The sequence below is a fragment of the Panthera pardus genome, unplaced genomic scaffold (assembly GCF_024362965.1).
Source record: "Panthera pardus isolate Hobbes unplaced genomic scaffold, ASM2436296v1 HiC_scaffold_15, whole genome shotgun sequence".
Taxonomy (NCBI): domain Eukaryota; kingdom Metazoa; phylum Chordata; class Mammalia; order Carnivora; family Felidae; genus Panthera; species Panthera pardus.
The window spans coordinates 57,102,254-57,125,027 of NW_026526710.1; the positions used below are offsets into that span (position 1 = coordinate 57,102,254).

General features: G+C 36.8%; 1 protein-coding gene across 1 annotated transcript in view; it reads left to right on the plus strand.

Moving 5' to 3' along the window:
- Positions 1-4,371: 4,371 nt before the first annotated feature.
- PIK3C3 (phosphatidylinositol 3-kinase catalytic subunit type 3) overlaps positions 4,372-22,774 on the plus strand; it is a 139,617-nt gene continuing 121,214 nt past the window's right edge. The window contains exons 1-4 of the mRNA XM_019465316.2: positions 4,372-4,530; positions 8,026-8,214; positions 12,712-12,855; positions 20,146-20,275. Of these exons, the coding sequence (XP_019320861.2) occupies positions 4,463-4,530; positions 8,026-8,214; positions 12,712-12,855; positions 20,146-20,275 (531 nt within the window). The 5' untranslated portion in view covers positions 4,372-4,462. The remainder of the gene's footprint in view (positions 4,531-8,025; positions 8,215-12,711; positions 12,856-20,145; positions 20,276-22,774) is intronic.

Genomic DNA, 22,774 nt, shown 5'->3' on the forward strand with positions numbered 1-22,774 from the left:
TCCTTGCTGTTTGGTAAAAATATCATGCCTTTTGAAGCCAGATACACTTAGCTTTACAATGTATTAGGGAATAATTATACACAAATCACTTAATCTATCTTATAGTTACTTTTCTGTAAAAGAGGATAACAGTAACTTATTGTTGAAAAAATTAAATAAAATAATACACATAAAATTGCCTAACATGTTATCTGACATAGAGAACTTTTACCAGTGCTTGTTTCTTCCCTACTTTGCTTAGACACATCTGCCCTGTGTCAGGAACTAAAGTAGGATGCAGTCCTGGATAAGATATACACAACTTTTCCCTTACAGAGCTTCTAATTTAGTGGGGAGATAACCATTAACCAAATTATTATGACAGAAACTCTTGAGAATACTGTGAAAGAAGAGTGCAAAGATGGATAGATTTTTGAGTGGGATGACTTCATCAGTGTTGGGGAGGAGGGTGAGGTCAGAGGAGACTTCTCTCTGAGGGAGTGAGCTTAGGCTTGCAGTGCCAAGATCTAGTGGAAGTTCCTTTGGCAGGGGTGGTGGAGGGAGTGGAGACTCTTCCAGGGTCTAGTATAATTTTGTAAAATCCCAGAGTCAGTGGGGCTTAGATTTTTAAAAAATCTTTTAAAATCTTAACTTAAAAGAATATAACAATCAGATGTTTCTCACACTGTTTTTTAGCTCTTCTCTCCAAGGTTGCATTCTAGAAACCACTCCCATATTGAGTGAGATTTGAAGAGACACAGAGCTCCCACCACAACAATGTTTCTTCACCATGACCTAATCATACTTCCTAGGGGAGAGAGGACTCTATCCCTCTTTCATAGCTGAGATTCTTGACAGGATGTCATCTAACTACAAGTTTGTTTTTTTTTTCCCTCAATCGTGACACAGAGAGAGGAACTTCTTCTAGTACATAATAGAAATATTACAAAGTCACACACATGCAAGATATATGTGTATTATTTCCCAGAATGGCTCATGCTTTTGACTTTTTTCCCTTCTGTAGCTGAAAGAAATTACATTCTTAAATAGAACAGCTCAGGCCTTGTGGGTTCCTGCTCAGGATCACTAGCAGACTTTCTCAAGTCCATATTTTCCCCCATTGTAAGTAACTTGATAACAGGCCAAGAGTCTTGGCTTATGAAGTAGGAGTTTTCAAGTTTCCAAACACTATTCTATCATTTAATTAGGTTCCAAAACACCTGGGGTAAATGTAAGGGTTAAATTGTAGTCTAGGGCTAACCTGTAGCCTTAAGAAATAACAGCTTTGTTTTAACACTGTAGATTGACAGATAACAGCCTTGTCCTATCAATCAAGGGAACAAAAGTTCAAGGAAAATCAACTGGATTAGTGTTTGATTGGATTGGGGCAAGGGCTTGTCTGAACTGTTTCCACCCCCATCTGGGAACTATTTCTTTGTTTTGTTCCCAAGTGATGATAAGACAATGTGGTCGGCTATAAAAACTCTGTACCCCGGTTGTTTGAGACTGCGCTCCGGTCAAGAGTGTCGGTCCCGATCGGTTGGCCTTGCCTCTCATTGCAATAAACTTTGTTGTGACTGTCACTGGTGCCTGTAGCATTCTGTTTCAGGAGTCGTGTGGATGCAAAAGTAAATGTAAAGGCTTTTTTTTTTTTTTTTAACTGGAGAAAAAGGAACCATGAGAAAATTTTAATCTCACGGTATCATGATTATTTCTTTCTTGCAGAAGCTTAATAATAGATGGTTGCCTGTTTTAAACTATAAATCCAAATTTTATTATAAGCAAAAGAGAAGAAATTGAGTGACAGGAACTGACAAAAACAAACCCAATTACCACTGCCTGAATACTGGGCAACTTGAAGGAATGAACCATTATTATTAAAATCAGTTATTTGAATAATAAACATGAGATTGAAAAAGATGGCAAAAGAAACACAAAATCCAAACTGCAACTGCTGAGGTGAATTAAGTGCAGGACCAAGTAGCCATGAAGCAGTCTACCATACAAAGATTATGCATAAAAAACATTTCCCTACAGACAGGCAGTAGACAGTGATATACAGAACTGTGGATTCTTGAAATACAAATTGTGTCCCATAATTATAAGTATGTGTTATATTTATGAGTTGTGGAGGATCACATGTAAAAAAATATCACTCTTCTCCTTTCAGATGTAATGCCCAAGGCTTCCCTTTCCTATATGACCATGGCCTTGCCAACAGGACTGTGGTACTCAGATCTACTAACCAACATCTTCCTGACTGAAAATTGGTCTGGAAAGGCATTGCCAGTTTTGGTTTCTGTGACTTTTACCATCCTTCTATGACTTACCAAAATCCTCCTCCTTAACTGGCACATTAGCGTTGTTGTTGTTGTTGTTGTTGTTGTTGTTGCTGCTGCTGCTGCTGTAGTAGTGTCTCTACCAATTACTGTCCAATCTTCTAATATTTCCCATAATAAATTTTTAATGTTATTTTTTCTTGATGATTATCTTTAAAAGGTTAATATATGTCTATCCTGGATTCTATGAATGAGTATCTTAGAACTAAGTGCTGACACTTCATTTTTATGCCTTTATCTGTGTTGTGTTTGTAGCTGCATTGGGGTCAATTAGTATCACTTTAACTGTCATGAGCTAAGAAGAAATGGACAGAGATAGACTTAAGGCTAAAAAAAACTCTTTTGGGGCCAACTAAAGGCCAAATGCCATTATGGTACTTATACTCCTGAAAATTTCATAGTAATGTGAATAAAAAAGGAGGCAAGAAAAAAATATTGCTATGTGAAATACAGCAATACAGACATGCTGAATTTCAAAGAACCAGTCCTTTAAGAGTAGGCAATGCATGTTGTAGACAATAGAGTTTCAGCAAAAAGACTATATATTATATTAAGGTTGTTAATTTGAAGCTTCTTATATTTAATTTATAAATTTTAAAAATAATTTATAAGAATTATAAATTGCATATATATATGTAGGTTTATGGTGTTTTACTTAGGTTTATACATTAAATAACATTATAATAAAAGTAATTTAAGTGAGTACTGGGATCATAGAATTTATCCTTCATAAATTATAACTATTTTATTCAATTTTGATAAATCTGTTTCACATCAAACTTCACAATCATTGCTGGAATTATCCCATGGGGCACGTGTAAGTATTTGTTTTACTGTTGGACAGCTCTGAGGTTTAGAAAGTTTAATTTTTATTGTTTCCTGATATTACATTTCCTGTAAGTTCCAACCATTGGTAGTAGTTACACTTAAGAACAACTCAATTCTCTTCTCTTTTTTGGGAACTTTAAGTTACAGGAGGATAACTATCATTTTTTTTTTTCCTTAGCCTTGCTTTCACAAATGTTTTTGAGAACTTACTTTGACCAAAACATAGTGCATAAGCCATGTTTTGCTCTTCTAGCTTAACAGCTACACTCCTTCTAACTCTTCTGTGAAACCTACTTTTCCCCTAATTACTGTAATTTATACAAAGTCTACCCATGTTCCTATTGCAATGTGGCACCTAAAAATAAACATATACAAAATGGAAACTTTTATTTATTATAGCCGATAATAATAAATAGGAATTATTAAACTCGGCAGTGTATTGAGCATTAGTGGAGGCAGATACTGAAGTAAATGCACACTATTCTTGTCTTCCAGGAGTTTTGAATCTAGTTGAAAATAAAAATTACAAGTTTAAGTAATACTAAATATTATAAAAAATTTGCATTGTAGGAGTTCATAGGGTTCAGGAAACTTAGTTCTAGGTTGTTACTGGATGTTCCCACGTTCTAACTAGGGTTGTCTTGAAATTCAAATTGAGTGTGAAAATTACCATTGCAAACAAGTACCAAGTGATTTGCCCAAAGTAACATAAATATCGGTAGTGCCAAACTGGAACCCAGGTTTCTTTGTTCTTTGTTTGGTCCTTTCTCCACAAAGGAGAGCCCACAGAGGAAATATAGCACAAAGAGAAAATCTTTGTTTGAGATAGGAAATTAGGGATTAAATTCACAATTTTTGGAAACGCCACTGGAAATTGAACTTGCCAAAATTCTAATTCTTGTAATTGCTCCTTGTTTAGCCTACAGCGAGCGAAGACTGTTACCATTCTTTTTGAATCGAATTTTGTTTTGATTTTAGATGGAGCTCAAGCGCAAAAGCCAGCTTCTTTTCTTACGGGGGAAAAAAAAGGTTTGAAACAGGAAAAACACAGGAAGCCTGGAATGTAACCATATAGGTTGTTTCCGGGGTCCCACTTACCCTTAAGCAATATGGTGAGCTACTTTTGCACTTGCGCAGAAGGAAAAGTTGGGCGGGGAGTTCCGCTGCGTCGGGTCGCGCTCCGGACAGGGATTGGTAGCAGCGGGCGTGAGAGGCGGAACCGGAAGCGCCTGTGTTGTAGGGCTTAGCTTGCTCGGTCCCGGTGTTTTTCCAGCGCCTTGTTACTAGAGGTTGGTGCTGCCTTTGCTGCGGGTGCCATGGGAGAAGCGGAGAAGTTTCACTACATCTACAGTTGCGACCTGGACATCAACGTGCAGCTTAAGATGTAAGAGAATCGGGAGAGTGACTGGGATTGCTGGGGCTTGGGGACGCTGAGGCAGGGGCCTGTGGGTTGGGGGGAGAAGATGGTTATTAGCCTAAAGGCCTGCCTGGGGCGGCAGGGAGGGCTGCAGCCAGGGAAGCGGAGGAGAACCGGAGCTTGGAGAGGGGCGATGTCAAAGAAAGATTGAAGACTAGGTCTCTGGGAGAAGGGTAGCGGTAGGAGTCTGCTGTCAAGTCCCACGATGTTTTACTTTGTTTGAAGCATCTTGCTGTTGACAGCAACCTTTTGAGGGTTTTTTACATTTTACAGATGAAGGGATCAAGTCTCAGTTAAGTCGTCCTCTCGCTGGTAGTAGTTGGAAGGTCTTTAGAACGGGGCTGGCAGGTGGAAGGGAGACTAAAGAAATTATGGAGAGGTAGACACAGGCAACGACCTGGTAGTTGAGAGTAAGATGAGCACATGGATAGAGTACTAGAAGCACAGGAGGTGATAGCGGCTTAGATTGAATCTTTGGACCGTGTGGCATTATTTAGCCAGGGAAGTTGGGAGTCATTCGGAGGTGACGGTGGCAGTTGCAAAGGGACCAGAAGATATGAGAAAAGAGCCTTGTAGGAAAATCTTGGGGCATCACAGTTGAAGTAAAGGCCAAGGGCATGACAGCTTGAGATGAGATTACTGGAACGGAGACTGGGAACTGGTGGGACTGAGTTGGAAATTATGTCCATTTTAGGGCAGTCTTATAGAAGTATTTTCATATGTGAAAGCTATCATAAATTATGAATCATATCATCATTCATAATATGTTTAGTCAGTATTCGTCTAATGTGCCTCTGGCAAAGGGCTGCATACAGGCAGTGAGTACGTTTTCCCAGCTGTCAGATGCACCTTTGAAGGACTGTTTCCTTTTATTTTCAGAAGTTACTTATTTCAGACTCTGACAGATCTTTTACTATCCATCTTGTGGTGGTAGTAAAAATAATAATTCAACAACCAAACTATACTTTTGTAAAATCATTTACACACCCATTTCAGGAAATTTCTACAGCATGTGGCACTAGTTGTTTATACAGGACTGCATTGTTATTATTTGGTAAAGGGCTTTCCTTCAGTCTCCTACCTCTCAGTATTTCTTGGACATATGAATGAATTTTTTGAAACTTTTGGATATTAGAAGGAAAGAAGAAAAGTGAAACAAAACAAAACAAACACAAAAAAACCCTGAGCTGTTATTAACAGTTACACACTTGGTATTTTGAGGCAACAATAAATAAATTAGAAGTTTGACAAAATTCAGTACTAACTGTCTTTCAGCTTCTGTGACTGCCATTGTTGGTTATTGGGGCACAGGAAGTAGCAACTTAGAATCATATAATCAGAGAATAGTGAATTCTTTAATTCGGCTTGTTCTCCCCTTCAGTTTGTTTCTCCATTTCAGTTTGTTCAGTTTGTTCTTTAGTTTAATTGCTACAGTTTTAATAACAAGTTACACTTTGATGTCTCTTTTCTTAGCGCTGTAATTGGAAATCAAACTGCCTGAGAGACATAGTCACTTTGGATGTGCCAAAGCACTTTAAAAGCAGCTGTCTGAAACTGGCACATCATTAGCCTACCCCTCTAACTCTAATCTTCCCATGTTGTCTCTCTTATTTTCATGATTGTTGGCATCATTCAGCAGGTTGGTTAAGACAGAAAACTTTGGAGCTCTGCACACACCCCTCTCTTACCTTCTGTGTTTAATCATTCACAAATTGTCTTGAATCTACCAGCTTCATATCCTTGATCCACACTTCAGTCTCTCCTCTCCATTATGTTCTTATACTGCTGCCAAAAGTATAAATCTGATTGCATTACTGTCACTTCAGATCATTCATTTAACAGATTTTTGAACGTTCACTTTGTGTCAGGCACTGTGCTGAATATGGTATCTACCTAGCTTCATTTTATACCTGCTTTTCATTCTCATCTCTAGCTTCTTTGCCACATGAGCTTCATGCTTTAGCTATACCAAACAACTTGTAGTTCCCTAAACCTACTGTCTTGCCTCTTTGCCTCTGTATATGGTTATCTGTTCTTCTGGGATGACTCCTTACTTTTTGGTTCTCATCTCCATATATTGTTCAGGCTCATTTCAGACATCTGTCTGGGATACTAAGCTCTTGCTCCCAAGCAAGGTTAGGTGTTCCAGAGACTCTTTGAGTTATCTTTCTGCAGTAGGAAGGACATTGGCTGGCTTTGGCCTCTTCTGCCCTTGTTTCTATTCTCAGCTCTGTTACTTTGTGAACAATAAGCTTGATTTCTGAGTCTCTGCTTCATTATTTATAAAATGAGAAAAGAGTGAAAAGTAATAAAGTTTATAAAATTCCAGGCACAATATTTGACATAATCTTGTCCAAGCAATGTTCCCACCTCTTTTTTAATGTCTGTACGTATCTTTTATGACTTCTTTTTAAAAAAAAAATTTTTTTGTTTGTTTTTATTTTATTAAAAAAATTTTTTTTAACGTTTATTTATTTTTGAGACAATGCGAGAGACAGAGCATGAGCGGCGGAGGGACAGATAGAGGGAGATACAGAATCTGAGGCAGGCTCCAGGCTCCACGCTGTCAACACAGAGCCCGACGTGGGGCTCGAACTCATGAACCACGAGATCATGACCTGAGTTGAAGTTGGATGCTCAACCGTCTGAGCCACCGAGGCGCCCCGTTTTTATTTTATTTTAAAATAAAATAGATTTATTTTATATTTTGAGAGAGAGAGAATGCAAGCAGGGAAGGGGCGGAGAGAGAGGGAGACACAAAATCCGAAGCAGGCTCCAGGCTCTGAATCGTTGGCATAGAACCTGACTTGAGGCTCTAACTCACAGACCGTGAGGTTATGACCTGAGCTGAAGTCGGACGCTTAACTGAGCCACCCAGGCGCCCCTCTTTTATGATTTCTAACTGTGTTTTTTAATTTAATGTGATCAGATAATATTATGAGTTACATTATATATATAATGATAATATATATAATAATATATATATAAACATATATAAATAATAATACATAGTAACAAAAAGTAAAAGAGTAATAAAAGAATATACAGTTACAAGTAAGTGGAAGCAAAGACTTTATTATTTATCTCATCTTTCATTTTTGGACGTCTGTGCCCAGCACAGTGAATGTTTGTTGAATGAATACATGAACAAGTTCTCAGCTTGAAATTAAGTGAAACTAAGGCCTGGAAAGCTGGTGATGTCTAGAAGGTAGATCAAGAGATGATGACAGAATATAAAATTAAGTAAAAGCGTAAAATAGAGAAATATGTTGATGAAGATTAGAATGATTTTAGGTATGTTGGGATTTTAAGAGACCTTTATGAGATGTAAAAGTGGCTTTAATTTTATATACAGGAAAATGTTGAGGTAAGATTACCATGATACAAACATAAACTATTTTTGGTGTATGTTGTGTATATGTTTAAAAATGTCTATAAACATTATTATTCTTATACTTTCAGAGGAAGTTTGGAAGGGAAGAGAGAACAAAAGAGTTATAAAGCCGTTCTAGAAGACCCAATGTTGAAGTTTTCAGGGCTGTACCAGGAGACATGCTCAGATCTTTATGTTACTTGTCAAGTTTTTGCAGAAGGGAAGCCTCTGGCCTTGCCAGTGAGAACATCCTACAAAGCATTTAGTACAAGATGGAAGTAAGTTGTTGTCTTGCATATGGTGGGTTCCAGACTATTCTTCTATTTGTTTATAAATGTGGCAAGAATGATTTGGTAGGGATTAAAGAGGAAATTAAAACAAAAAAAAAAAATTTGTACCTAATACCTGTAAGCATTGATCTAATAGTTTAAAGCAGTAGCCTCCTCAGATGGAATAAAATATTATATATAGTAATATTGTAAGCGCAATTTAGGTAGAAGTGAATTTGTGTTTGTATTCAATATATTGGTGTATTTTTATAAGTACTTGACTGATTCACAAAATGAGCCAAACCAAAAATACATGTGTAACATCTTTAAATTTTCTACCACTCTACGCCCTGAACACGTGAACACTTCTGGATTGTCTAAAATGTCCAACCTGATGTTTGTAGCTCAGATTTTCAGAGAGAGAGATCTGTTCGGATCAGATTTTTATTATTATTTTAAATATGAAGCTAACTTAAAAAAAAGTTCATGGTTTATTGAGCATGGTACATTAGCAGACCATTGTTGGGTTGCAAGGTAAATCTAGTGAACGTGAAGTTCCTGTTTTTCCAGAACACTGTTGTGGGTCCCGAAATCAAACTCTTGTCTCCTCTTATTTGATAGATTATGTGGTGCAGTTTTGTTGCTCTACCCACGAGGGTTATTCAGCACCCTGGTAGGCTCTCTGCAGGATTCACAGGTTATGTGCCTCTTAAGGAAGAAGCTTATGCCCACAGTGTTAATGAAGAAAAGGTGTGACGAAATGGACTACCAGGTCGAGGGTACAGCCCTGTGTTTACCAAGTGTGGTCTAGTAGGTTGAGAAGGGTTTTTTCAGAGAGCAGAAGTCTGAGCTCTAGTGATCTGGCTTCGTTGAAACCGACTATTTTAATAGTGTAATTTCTTTAGTAGTCCTTTTGTGGATAGCTATAAACACACACAAACACACTCAAGTATATATATATGTATATACTTGTTATTTTGGAAAATTTCAAACCTGCAAATGTAGAGAGAATAATACAATGAACTTCCAAGACTCTATCACCTAGCTTTGATAATTACTAAATCAAAGCCAATCGTGTTTCATCTATATCCAGTTATTTTAAAGCATATTCCAAATATTTTATTCTAACTGTGTTTCTGTGTATTTGTTTTTTGTTTTTGTTTTTGTTTTTTTTTGAGAGAGAATATGTACATGCAGGGGGAAGGACTGAGGGAGATGGAGAATCTTGAGCAGGCTCCACGCCTAACCTGGACCCCGACTCAGGGCTCGATCTCACTGAGATCATGACCTGAACTGAAATCAAGAGTCCGATGCTTAACTGACTGAGCCACCCAGGCATCCCTTTGTGTATTTCTTTTGTTAAACAAAACTGCAGTACATAATTATAATACATAATTACATCTAGAGCAATGGACCAGGATTCCTTAATTATATCAGGTTTTTCAACTGGAATCAGGAAATGTACAAAAACCTGAAATTGTATGCAGAATTTTGTATCTTGTGCATTTTTACAAGGACAGAGCTCAAAGCTTTTATTAGATTTTTTGAGGTGGCTTATAGCTTCAAAAAAGACTTTAAAACTACAAATTAGGTTTAGACCATCAACATTTATGGTGAGTTCCACTTTTCTTGGTGAGGGAAATTGTATAGTGGTTTTGCTTCATGCCTTGGCAATAAAGAAAATTAGAGAAAAAGCATATTCCCAGTTACAGGGAGATTCAAGTCTTTTCTCTTCCCATTTGCCAACTCCTTTCTTCATTTGTTATGTGTTATGTATTGTTGAAAGATATAAAGACTGCCATATTCGCTGTCCCGAAGTTTGAATTTTTTTTATATTTTTAAAATTGTGAATACACAAGTAAGTGCTTACTACACAAGTAAGTACTGCAGAATAATTAAAGTGGCTTCTTTTAATTGAAAGGTTCAACACATCTGTGTAGGAGATAGGGTGAGAAAATACCTCATGTTGGGTTATATGAGGGTAGGCTTTTTGTTTGGTTTATTTGTTTCTTTCAAATATATTCTTTTGGCTCAGGGGGAAGACATTTGTAGATTTTGTACACCCTGTTCTTTGGTATTTAAGAGGTGAATTTTTTAGTTTATCAAACCAAAGATTGCCCTCCTAAAATGCTTGAGGGCAAACTTTTCACAGTCACCTTCTATACACTTAAAAAAGAAATAGTGTAAACTTAGGAAAAATAAATTATACTGTAAAAGGATCTCTTACAATGTAAAAATTTGCCTTTCCTTAGTTTAGACCATATTTTTGGATAGTTGAGATTCCTAATGATCTGAGTCTGATTTTTGAGATTCTGATAGTGAGTTGTGAGAGTTCAAATAGTAAGGATTTATCCAAAATTTACCCAAGTCTATTCTGTCTTCTCCTATTCTATCCTGTCCATAGTGGGGAATCTTGTACTTTAGTTACATTTAAATAGAGTTGTCATTTGTATGGAATATTGCAGATTTCCATGTTTTATATGTAAATATTATTCTGTACGCAAGTGGTTTAAATCTTATTTTTTTTAAATTTATATTCTCTCCTGTCATATAAAGGATATAACATGACTTTAGAGAGAGAAACATAGACTGATAATCTAATATAATTAAGAAATGACAAAAGTAGGATTTAGGAGTGCACTGGTCAGACAAGAAGGTTAGTACAGTTGTATGTGGGGTGGTGAGAATCCAGCCATGCAGAATCAGGCTTCAGAATATTGAAATGTTTTGAAAGTTGCCAACTAGATTTAGTCTCTAGCTCAGTGAGGGTTGGTGTGTGTGGAAGGCATGATGTGCTGAGAGGGAGAGAACAAAATGGGGTTCAGAATTTATATCTTTTTGATATCTGATCAGATCTTTCCATAATTTCTGGAAAATCTAGAGTTTTGAAATAATATTATATCTGCAGATTGATTTTCTTCAAAAGAATTCTTTTGCAGCAGTCCAGTATATAAAACAGGTTACAGTATAGTTAATTTGATTTTAAAAAGGTGTGGGGGTGTGTTTTTAGATGACAAGTTTGAGGCAGATGATTGCGTGGTCATAGATACTGTTTTTTAGTCAAAGGACAGAATATAGAAGTGAGAATTTCCATAATTCATTTTGGATATTGTTGTTGATTTTTCTGTCTTTAGCCTGTATTAGTTAATTTTTGTGGTTTTTTTCCTTGGCACAAGATGGTACTGCTTAGTATTTACCCTTTCAGTCAGACCCACCTTGTGTACAGTAATTAAATAAATTCATTTAGTTCCTGAAGTTTATCTAGTGAAGAATGGCTTGAGAAAGCCTTTTTTGAGAGATGATTTATTTTTTTAAGTTCTTCATAGAAGAAAAGGATTTAATAACTTTTGATTCTCCTTTAAATTGGTAGTCATGTCTAATTTTCCTGTAGGTCCTTGAATTTATATGGTGGGCATAAATGATTTATCCTTTAAGTTTTTGAAAATTCTGTTCAATTTCTTACTGATGCAGATGTATTTGACCTAGACTGGGATATGCCCCTTTGATAATAATTTTGAGTAAACAGAATAATTTTGAGTAAACAGAGAGAAACAGTTCTGTGTGTCTTCTGGGTGTTAGTTTGTGTATTGTTTGCATAATTTTCTTTTGGGATTTTAGAAGCCATCTGTTGTTTAAGGGAGTTGAAATTGTCAAATAGATTCAGTATGAAGTTTGAATGCAGAAGAAAATTTGCAGGGATAAATAGAAATAAAAAAAAGAGCTGTGTTATCATTACTAAATTATTAAGCATGAACATTCTTTAGTGAAATCATATATACAGGTATGCTTTAAAAACGTGACACCTGATAGCTTTGCATTATCAGTATTGATGAAATAACTTGAGGAACAGAAAAATATGTAAAAAATTGTCATATGTTTGTCCAGAGCAGTCTGGTAACTTCTTCATGTTAGGGTGGTAGTAGATAGTCTACTTTGATCTCTTTAAGGTTTTGGTTGTTTTTTTCTCCTTTGTTGAGGTACTCTTGTATAATATAGGACCATACTATCCTCAGCAGCATTTTGAATAATTCTTTTTTTTCTCTTTATAATATAAAAACTGTGTTCTGGAAAATGCTTATAGATAATCATACTTACATTCAAAACAAGTTTGGATCTAACATGCTTGTGTTTTACCAGATTTTTATTAGCCATTATCACTTTCCTGTGTCTTAGTGATATTATGTGAATTTCTTGATTAAAGAATACCAGTGTAAATTTTCATGAGCTTGGCTTTTCATTATTTTTTTTTCATGTGTTCTGTATTTAAAATTGAAGTTGCCTCCATCAGAATCGAGGTAAGTGTCACATTTTTTGTAGTACCAACCTAATCTTTTGGAACATTTTCTCTGGACAAATCATACAAAAGTATGGTTTGTTAATTTAAAAGGAAGTTTACACACACACACACACACACACACACACACACACACACACATACACACACACACACACACACACACAGTTTATTTCCTTAGCTTTATGTTTATGTTGACTTTATTTCTATAGCTGGAATGAATGGCTAAAACTGCCTGTAAAATACCCAGACCTGCCCAGGAATGCCCAAGTGGCCCTCACTATATGGGATGTGTATGGACCAGGGAAGGCAGTGCCTGTGGGAGGAACAACGGTTTCGCTCTTTGGAAAATATGGGTAAGCATTCTTTTCTTCTGATCTTTTAGGAATATTGGGAGAGCTTTTCTTTTTGGGAGAGCTTTAATAGTTTATACCTACTCTGGTGCTCTGTGTCCTAGGAAGCAAAAACGTATTTGGTATACATGATTCCTTTATTCTTGAGACTGAATTTGACACAAATTTCCTATGGGATATGCAGGTAGATTAATTAAGACACACAACTTCAGTTACTGTACAGTTAGTGATTGGTAATATGATTTCTATTTGAAAATAGTCATTAGAGGGGCGCCTGGGTGGCGCAGTCGGTTAAGCGTCCGACTTCAGCCAGGTCACGATCTCGCGGTCCGTGAGTTCGAGCCCCGCGTCGGGCTCTGGGCTGATGGCTCGGAGCCTGGAGCCTGGAGCCTGTTTCCGATTCTGTGTCTCCCTCTCTCTCTGCCCTTCCCCCGTTCATGCTCTGTCTCTCTCTGTCCCAAAAATAAATAAAAAATGTTAAAAAAAAAAAAATAGTCATTAGAAATTTGAATCTTGCTAGAAAAAGAGGCTCTTTGGTGTATACTGTAATTGCATTGTTAAAGCATTTTTTTTGCTTTCTCAAAGTAGTGACAGGGCAATAAGCAGAGTTAAAAAGCATTGCTAATAATGATAGTGATTATATCACTGTGACTATATCATTGAAAAGGTGTCAACTCAGTTTTTAAAAATTTACAGATAATAGAAGTTTGTTGTAAAACAATAACAACAACAACAACAACAACAAAAGCATAATCCTGAAAGGTATTTTTTCTCCCTCTTTTTTCTCCTGGAACAGAAGGATCACTATCTTTAGAGAATTGGTGATATTCTATTATTCTTTTCTGTGTATATTAATTGGGGTTTTCCTCTAAAGAACGTGGTCTTTCATCAGGTATTGAGTTACCTCGGTACACTGTTTATATAGGAAAGGCAGATGAATGTTCACTTTTTTCTTCTTTACCAATTTTTTTTTAAATTTTTTTTTTTAATGTTTATTTATTTTTGAGACAGAGAGAGACACAGCATGAATGGGGGAGGGGCAGAGAGAGAGGGAGACACAGAATCGGAAACAGGCTCCAGGCTCCGAGCCATCAGCCCAGAGCCTGATGCGGGGCTCGAACTCATGAACCGTGAGATCGTGAGCTGAGCTGAAGTCGGACACTCAACCGACTGAGCCACCCAGGCGCCCCTCTTCTTTACCAGTTTTAAGAATGAGTTGGTGTTCTGATAACTTGTCTATTTGATGATGGAGGTTTTTTTTTTCCTTTTTGTTTTTAAGTTTTGTCATTAACTTTTAGTCTTAAACACTTTTGAAATGTTTTAATTAATTTGTCTTTAGTCTTCACAGTGTTCAAACACTCCCATTTTTGGTCAGTAATAGTTCCTTCAAGCTTATCCCCTCCCTGGTTCTGTGACAGTACTCCAGTAGTCATTCGTACCTTCTTTGCTGTCTGGTTGACACACTATTTCAGGCTAATTGGGCAGTTTCTCACCCCCGAACTGGAATCTCTGAAACCCTACTTCTTTTCAGTGCAAAATAGGTAGAGAACTTAATCTAGGTATTATCAGACTTATTAATTTGTGTTGATTTTAAAGTTGGATAATGTTATTGCCTGAATTAACTTGCACATCATTAAATTTAAACGAAGATGGTCATATTTTGATATGTTTGTTTACTGTTTGTGTATGTTTCTGTGAATTGCTTTTTGATGTCCACCTATTTTTTCAAAAAGTGAAATATAATTCACATGCCATAAAATTCTGCTTCCTTTTGAGTTGTCAGTTTTCTTACTAATGTATAGGTGTTATTTGTAGATTAATGAAATTAGCCATTTGCATGTCACATGTTACAAATACTGTGTTTCCTGTTCGACTTTTTTTGAATTAGTATATATTTGTTTGCTTGCTGTTCATGGACCTTAAATTATCATGTTGATCAGCTTTTATTTTTATGGGCTGTGAATTGTTTTAGAAAGTCCTTTTCTAATTTTAAAAGAGATTTCCTTTTATGATTTTTATTCTTATTTAAGTCTTTGATTCATCTAAAATCACTTTCTGAAAGGAGTGATTTATTGAGAATCAACTTAAAAAAAACTGGAAGACTGACAAATGGCTACTTATTTGTCTTAACACTATTTATTAAATTGGCCTTTGTTTCCAAATATTTTGAAATGGTACCCTTATATATTCAATTCATCACATATTGAAGTCTAAGAGAAACAGTGTAGTATATTCATACGGTGGTGGTTAGGGATGCAGCATGGGGAACCAGATTATCTGGGTTCAAATCCTGGCTCATTTGTTTATTATCTTTGTACCCTTGGGCAAGTTATTTAATATCCTGCTGCCTCAGTTTCCTCATCTCTAAAATGATATAACAATATTTATCTTATAGAGTAGTTTATGATGATAAATTACTGAAGACACATAATTAACTTAATAAGTGTTCAGTAATATTGAATTTTGCCATCCAGGGATAGGGTGTGTCAGAAAGCCTTCAACTCATGAACAAAATCTAGATGTAATTTCATTTAGAATACTTTGGTTGCTTAATAATGTGAAGGTATTTTTGTTTGTTGTAATTATTAAAGAGATATTTATTACTGAAATTCATGAAAGAACAAATTTAGGCATAGTCTGACACATGACATATAATTTGGTTAAAATAGCATGTTACATTAGAATGGACATGTCACTAAGTCAGTATTGTTCCTTTTCCAGAGTGTCTGTTCCTTTTCGCTGTTCTCTACTAGGGTGGGGTTTACTACACAGTAAAAAAGTGCACAACAGTTTATTACTTTTGCTGTGTAGTTAGTGGTTAAATGTTCTTGAGAAACAACAGATACACCTCTTGGTTTTTCCTCTTGACCTCTTTATAAGTGGTTTCCCTTTTGGAAAATCAGCTGGAGGTTTTGTCATAAAAGCACACCTCTGCATTTAGATGACCTTAGGATATAGTTTCAGGAGACAATTGGACTAGACAGTAAGTATGAGACAACCGAAATTTCCACAGAAGTGCAGTAAAATGAACTGCCTAAAGCCAAACAAACTCTTTCTTTCTCAAATTAACATTTGTGACCCAGTTTTACTTGACTTTTGGCAAGTTTTTGAAAAGTACATGAAGTCGGTAGTGATCAACCTATGAATAAGAAGCATCTGGTAAGCTCACTAAACAGTCATCTTCCTGTGTTCTCATTAATTTAGTGAGGGTGTCATGGGGCCCAAGATTCGGCATTTTTAGTAAGCAGGATCCCAAGCGATGCTGTGGCCTATGGATCAACATTTTGGGAAATGCTGCATTAACCTTTTTATAATAGTCGACTTGTAGAACTTATGCCAGCAGTTGTTTTCAAAGTTTCTTTCTTTCATCCTGTTGCCCGCTTGATTTGTATTTCTGTGTGAACCCCAGTAAAGGAAGCATTCCTTTGCCTCCCATCCAAACCATGATGGAAATGTGCCTGAAACATAAGTCAGTAGTATTTGTTGTACTTTAAGAAGTAATTAAACCCCAAATATTTCCATGAAGGTAGTGGTAGCAATAGGTGGGAGTTCAACTTCAATTCGTTTTCCTGATATTAAGTAAATTAAGACTTTGAATCTTGGAGAGTCCTCTGTTTTTTCGTAACTCTTAACTGGACATTAGGTCATGCTGCCCGTCCATGTCCTGAACACATGAGGTGTCAGGTGAAAATAAAACGTGTTGGAGATTGGTACTGACTCTGTGCACCTCCCTCTCTTAGAGCAGGGTTTCTCAAATAGGACTGGTTGACTTATTACTTTCCGAATTCCTGCCTTATCTCTGTACTGAGTATCTCTGTACTTGATTATCTGAATTAGCTCACTTTTAAAACAAAAACAAAAACAAAACACATAGCTCCTATGTGGTTGTATGTCAGTTAGCCAAATGATAACATCAGATTTCAATAGAGGTTTCCTTGATACTTTGAACAGTGGGGAAGGAATGAAGAAAAGGTGGATCATCTACTCCTGTTCCCTCTAGGTTGACATTTATCCCGACCTTCACCTCAGAAAAAGGAAGCATAAGAAACTTTATGAAATTGAAATAAGTCCTTTTTCTCTGTGTGTCCTGGGGCCTTTCCTTGAGATGAACTGGGTTGTGCTGCATGTAAGCCCAGGTGTCTGCTGGCACGGTACTAGACTGTGTGCAGCTTTGTGTGTGACTGCTCAGGATGTTCAGGTGTTGTGGCAGGGTACACACCTCCGCTGGTACTGCGGGGTCACAGCTGCTTCTCTGCATGCTGGTGCTGACATTTCGGCAGAGAGAGTGGCATCCATCTTTTGGGTGGCCTCAGCAGGAAGTTGCTGAAGTTTTTTTTTTTTTTTTTTTTTTTTTCCTTCCTACCCTTAAAAATCATGTCACGTGTCACCACGGTTTTTGTGATTTAAGAAAACTGCTTTAGACTGTAGTTTCTTCAGATGCTTCTTGAACCATTACATAACCCCAGTTGCTCCTCACCTTTTCCCCTAAGTAGGGCTGGTATGGACTTAGTTTTTAAGAAGTGGTCTTCAAAGCATGTGATAGTTGTCTTACAATATTGGGAACTTTGTCACTGTCAACTCTTGGTATTTGCTAATGTCTGTTTTGTTTACTTGAGTCTGTGTGAAGCAGTGCTTCTTGGAGAATAGTATAATTAATAATTGAAAGACTCATCTCTTAAGATACAGCTAGAATGACTAATTGTCCTCATTTTGAAAGTTTAGCTGGTGAGATTTCTAAGTAGCTAAAAAACGGATTGATCATTAGATTGAATTGGCAGAGAACCATAAGCAGGCTGCAGATTTCTCGTGCAGATGTTTTTCCACATGTGAATTTGAAAGTCAGGGCAGTGGCTGCGATAGTGGCTTGGCACTGGGAGCTGGAACGTCAGCAGCAGCTGTTGCTGGGGCCTCCGCTGGAGTCCGAAGGAGATCCTGCTATGCTGTGTCTTTTGTCTTGCCTGTTTGGCTTAATTTCCCAAGTGGACATGATGCTCTGAGCATCTTTTGGCTTGCCACCTGGAGGCTGTGTAACTCTCTGCAAAGGTTCCATTAGTGTCAAAAGAAAGTAATATGTTCACTTGATCATTTGAGTCACTTGGCATCACCCCTTCCCTCCACGTCCCGTATCCTTAAATCTTCTCTCCAGATTCATCCCAAGGCACCTAAATCATTTAGTAAACTGACTTCCTGCCAAATGTACTTATTTTTGATTTAGTTACATTCAGCCAGTCACAGTATTCACTGGGGGATACAGAGGTAGAGAGAAGGAAGGCAGGCCTTCTGCTGTTTCTCAAGGTACATGTAAGGATATTCATTTAAAGTGGCATTATTGCTTCACTGTACCCAGTTTCTTAGAGACTAAGCAGGTCTGCTTGATATTGAATCTATACCTGATTTGAAAGAAAGTGAACTTTATAAAAGGCTGGCATATGTGCTTTCTTTGTAATATAACTTTTTGATCTTTAATATGGTAGATAAATCTTGAGAATTTTTATTCTTTACAACTAATCAGTGCATTTCTGGGGGGCCTCTAAGGTAAGCTTTTGCATGGTTGCTGGGTGCCACCTGTTTATTGCCAGCCTTAAACACCTTGTAACAAGTATGGTTATACCTTAGTCTTAACTGTGCTCATGAGCTTGTAGCTATCGTTTATCATTCCATTCTCATTGTTCATGGCATCATTGCTTATATACATTACAGAATCAGTGAAAATCCTCTTTATTATCTGGGAAAAATCTGTGAAGAAATTTTCCATTAGTCAGAACATGATAATAAATGGCTTAAAAATTTTATGTAAGCCTTTTATAGTTAAGTATAATGTTTTTAAAGATGGAAAAATGCTGTATCAATATATGTAATGTACTTTATTAAAATTTTTTTTAACGTTTATTAATTTTTGAGAGACAGAGCATGAGTGGGGGAGGGGCAGAGAGAGAGGGAGACACAGAATCTGAAGCAGGCTCCAGGTTCTGAGCTGTCAGCACAGAGCCTGACTCGAGGTTTGAACTCATGAACCATGAGATCATGACCTGAGCCAAAGTCCGACGCTTAACCGACTGAAGCCACCCAGGCACCCCATAATGTACTTTATTTTTAAAAAAGTTATTAAATGTGAGAGTGTACAAAATGCTTTGGACTTGCCTACTCACTTCCAGTCTTATTTTTTTCCATTGCAGTCATCAGCTTGCTCTTTGAGCTTTGGGAGGATGCTCTTTGATAGACTTTATATTGTTTGAAAGGTCTTGTTTAAAAAACAACAACAACAACAGTTAAGAAAAAAGAGAACACACTAACAGAAGGACATCTCTAATCCTTCCATGAAAAAACACTCAGACACTTAATAGTAGCATGTTTAAAAAACAGTTGTCTAAATCTCCTTTATGACTTTGCTCAACCTTTACTCTAGGTCTTCTTGGTAGCTTTTGAAGGAAATTTGGCCATCAATAATCATATATATAGTTTTTCACTATAAAGCAGGATCTCACCATCCTCAGATTGAATTTTGGCTGTATGTTAAATTTCTTGATTCATAGACATGGGATTTTTTTCTTATACGAATCTGCATTTGTATTCTGTTTTAGACCTATCTCTTGTGCAAAAGAAGACAGGAGAGAAATCATGATACCTAGTGAAAGGATGATAATAGCTAACATTTATTGAGTACTTCCTGTGTGGCAGGCATGGTTCTAAGTACTTTTTACTTCTACTGATCTATTTAATTTTTCTAACAACTCTGAGATACAGGTACTCTTTATAATCTTATTTTATAGATGAGAAAACTGAGACATAGAGGTTGGGTAATATACCCAAGGTCATGTAGGTAATAGTTGATGGCACTGCTGGGATTCAGATCCCAGCATTTTGACTTCACCTTCTACTGTGCTGAATTGTCACTTAAAGTAGAGAGTTATGTATTCATTTAAATTTGGTTTCAGTTATTATAAATGTGACATTCTTTTATTTGATAGGAATTTGGTCTCTATTATTTCTCAGATCTCCACTGAAATGATGAAGTGTGAGTGTGGTCCATTACGGAACTGTCTATTTCTACTCGACTTGTAGGATTTCTGTAATAGTTCTGTGTGGAGGGGAAAAGAATGGCATGTAAAAAAAACAGTGTTAACATGGATTTTAGTTGCTTAGTTAATTGCTTTATAACCCACTGGAGGTTTCAGGCTTGGCAAGACAGACATGCATTTTCCTGTGTGGAATTCTCTCTGTTTTAGGAAACTAAATGTCCTATAATGAACTGCATTAATTTACTTCTACCCTGAACACTATCTTTTCGCCTAGCATGTTTCGCCAAGGGATGCACGACTTGAAAGTCTGGCCTAATGTAGAAGCAGATGGATCAGAACCCACAAAAACTCCTGGCAGAACAAGCAGTACTCTCTCAGAAGATCAGATGAGCCGACTTGCCAAGGTAAACAAGAAATTTGGATCAGGTGGAAAGCTCTGAATGTGTCTACTATAGTACAAATGACGTTATGACTTGTCCGATTATTTTTTAATTTAAATTTAATTTTTTTAAGTTTATTTATTTTGAGAGAGAGAGAGAGAATGAGAGGGATGGAGGGAAAGTAGGGGAGGGGGAGAGAGAGAGGGAAAGAGGATCGCAAGTAGGTTCTGCACTGTCAGCGCAGAGCTGACATGGAGCTCAAACTCAGGAATAATGACCTGAGCTGAAATCAAGAATCTGACTGACTCTTGATTAACTCACTGAGCCACCCAGGTGCCCCTATTTTAATTTTTAATAAGAATATTATTGAAATAATAATTCACATACCATAAAATTCACCCTTAGAGAATGTATAGTTGAGTTGCTTTTAGTAAATTCACTAAAAGTTGAATATGTAGTCACACTACTATTTAATTTTAGAACATGTTCATCAAATATGTCACCATGCACTGTACCTATTAGTGGTCAATCCCCGTTCCCTCTGCTCTTTGGTTCCTGGCAACTACTGATCTACTTTTTATTTCTGTGGATTTTCCTATTCTGGACGTTTCAAAAAATTGAATTATATAATACGTAGCCCTTTGTGTTTGAATTCTGTCAGATTTGAAACTGTGGAGCTTTTGGTGATATTTTCAAGATAACCACTTTTTTTTGGTGATATAGTCTTAAAGATGCAGGTGTTACATGCTGCAGATTCTTACATTGCTTTGCTTGGAGGTAAAGATTCCTTGTATTACTAGCCGGTCTAAATGGCTCTCACACCTCCCCTGTCTCTTTTTTTTGTAAGCAGACTGAATTACTACCTTTTAATTTAAAAATTGCTTTATTTATTTATTATTATTTTTAATTTACATCCAAATTAGTTAGCATATAGTGCAACAGTGATTTCAGGAGTAGAGTCCTTAATGCCCCTTACCCATTTAGCCCATCCCCCACCTCCCACAACCCCTCCAGCAACCCTCTGTTTGTTCTCCATATTTAAGAATCTCTTATGTCTTGTCCCCTTCCCTGTTTTTATATTATTTATGCTTCCCTTCCCTTGTGTTCATCTGTTCTGTGTCTTAAAGTCCTCATATGAGTAAAGTCATATGATATTTGTCTTTCTCTGACTAATTCGCTTAGCATAATACCCTGTAGTTCCATGCATGCAGTTGCAAATGGCAAGATTTCATTCTTTCTGATTGCCGAGTAATACTCCATTGTATATATATACCACATCTTCTTTATCCATTCATCCATCTATGGGCATTTGGGCTCTTTCCATACTTTGGCTATTGTTGATAGTGCTGCTAGAAACATTGGGGTGCACATGCCCCTTCGAAACAGCATACCTGTATCCCTTGGATAAATACCTAATAGTGCAATTGCTGGGTCATAGGGTAGTTCTACTTTTAATTTTTTGAGGAACCTTCATACTGTTTTCCAGAGTGGCTGCACCAGTTTGCATTCCCACCAGCAATGCAAAAGAGATTCTCTTTCTCCACATCCTCGCCAGCATCTTTTGTTGCCTCAGTTGTTAATGTTAGCCATTCTGACAGGTGTGAGGTGGTTTCTCATTGTGGTTTTGATTTGTATTTCCCGGATGATGAGAGTGATTCAATCATTTTTTCATGTGTCGGTTGGCCATCTGTATGTCTTCTTTGGAGAAGCGTCTATTCATGTCTTTTGCGTATTTCTTCACTGGATTATTTGTTTTTTGGGTGTTGAGTTTGATAAGTTCTTTATAGATTTTGGATACTAACCCTTTATCTGATATGTCATTTGCAAATATCTTCTCCCATTCCGTCAGTTGTCTTTCCATTTTGCTGTTTGTTTCCTTCGCTGTACAGAAGCTTTTTATTTTGATGAGGTCCCAATAGTTCATTTTTGCTTTTATTTCCCTTGCCTCTGGAGACGTGTTGAGTAAGAAGTTGCTGTGGCCAAGATCAAAGAGGTTTTTGCCTGCTTTCTCCTCGAGGATTTTGATGGCTTCCTGTTTAATTTAGGTCTTTGATACATTTTGAGTTTATTTTTGCGTATGGTGTAAGAAAGTGGTCCAGGTTCATTCTTCTGCATGTCACTGTCCAGTTTTCCCAGCACCACTGGCTGAAGAGACTGTCTTTATTCCATTGGCTATTCTTTCCTGCTGTGTCAAAGATGAGTTGGCCATACGTCTGTCAGTCCATTTCTGGGTTCTCTATTCTGTTTCATTGATCTGTCTGTTTTTGTGCCAAAAAATTGTTTTAATGTAGTGTTTTCATTTAGGAAAAAAGGTAGGTTCAATTCTGTGTTTAACTCACAACAATATATCTTATGTGATGAATGTTTGTTCACAAAGCACTATGCTAGATACTGCTTAAAGATCCTTTTACAATTCTTTTATTAAGAGACTCTCTTTTAATTCTTACATGTAAATTTCCTTTGCAATCTTGTTCGTGTGGATAACTCTTTAGTGTCTGGAGAAAGTTTTAATGCCAAGCATTT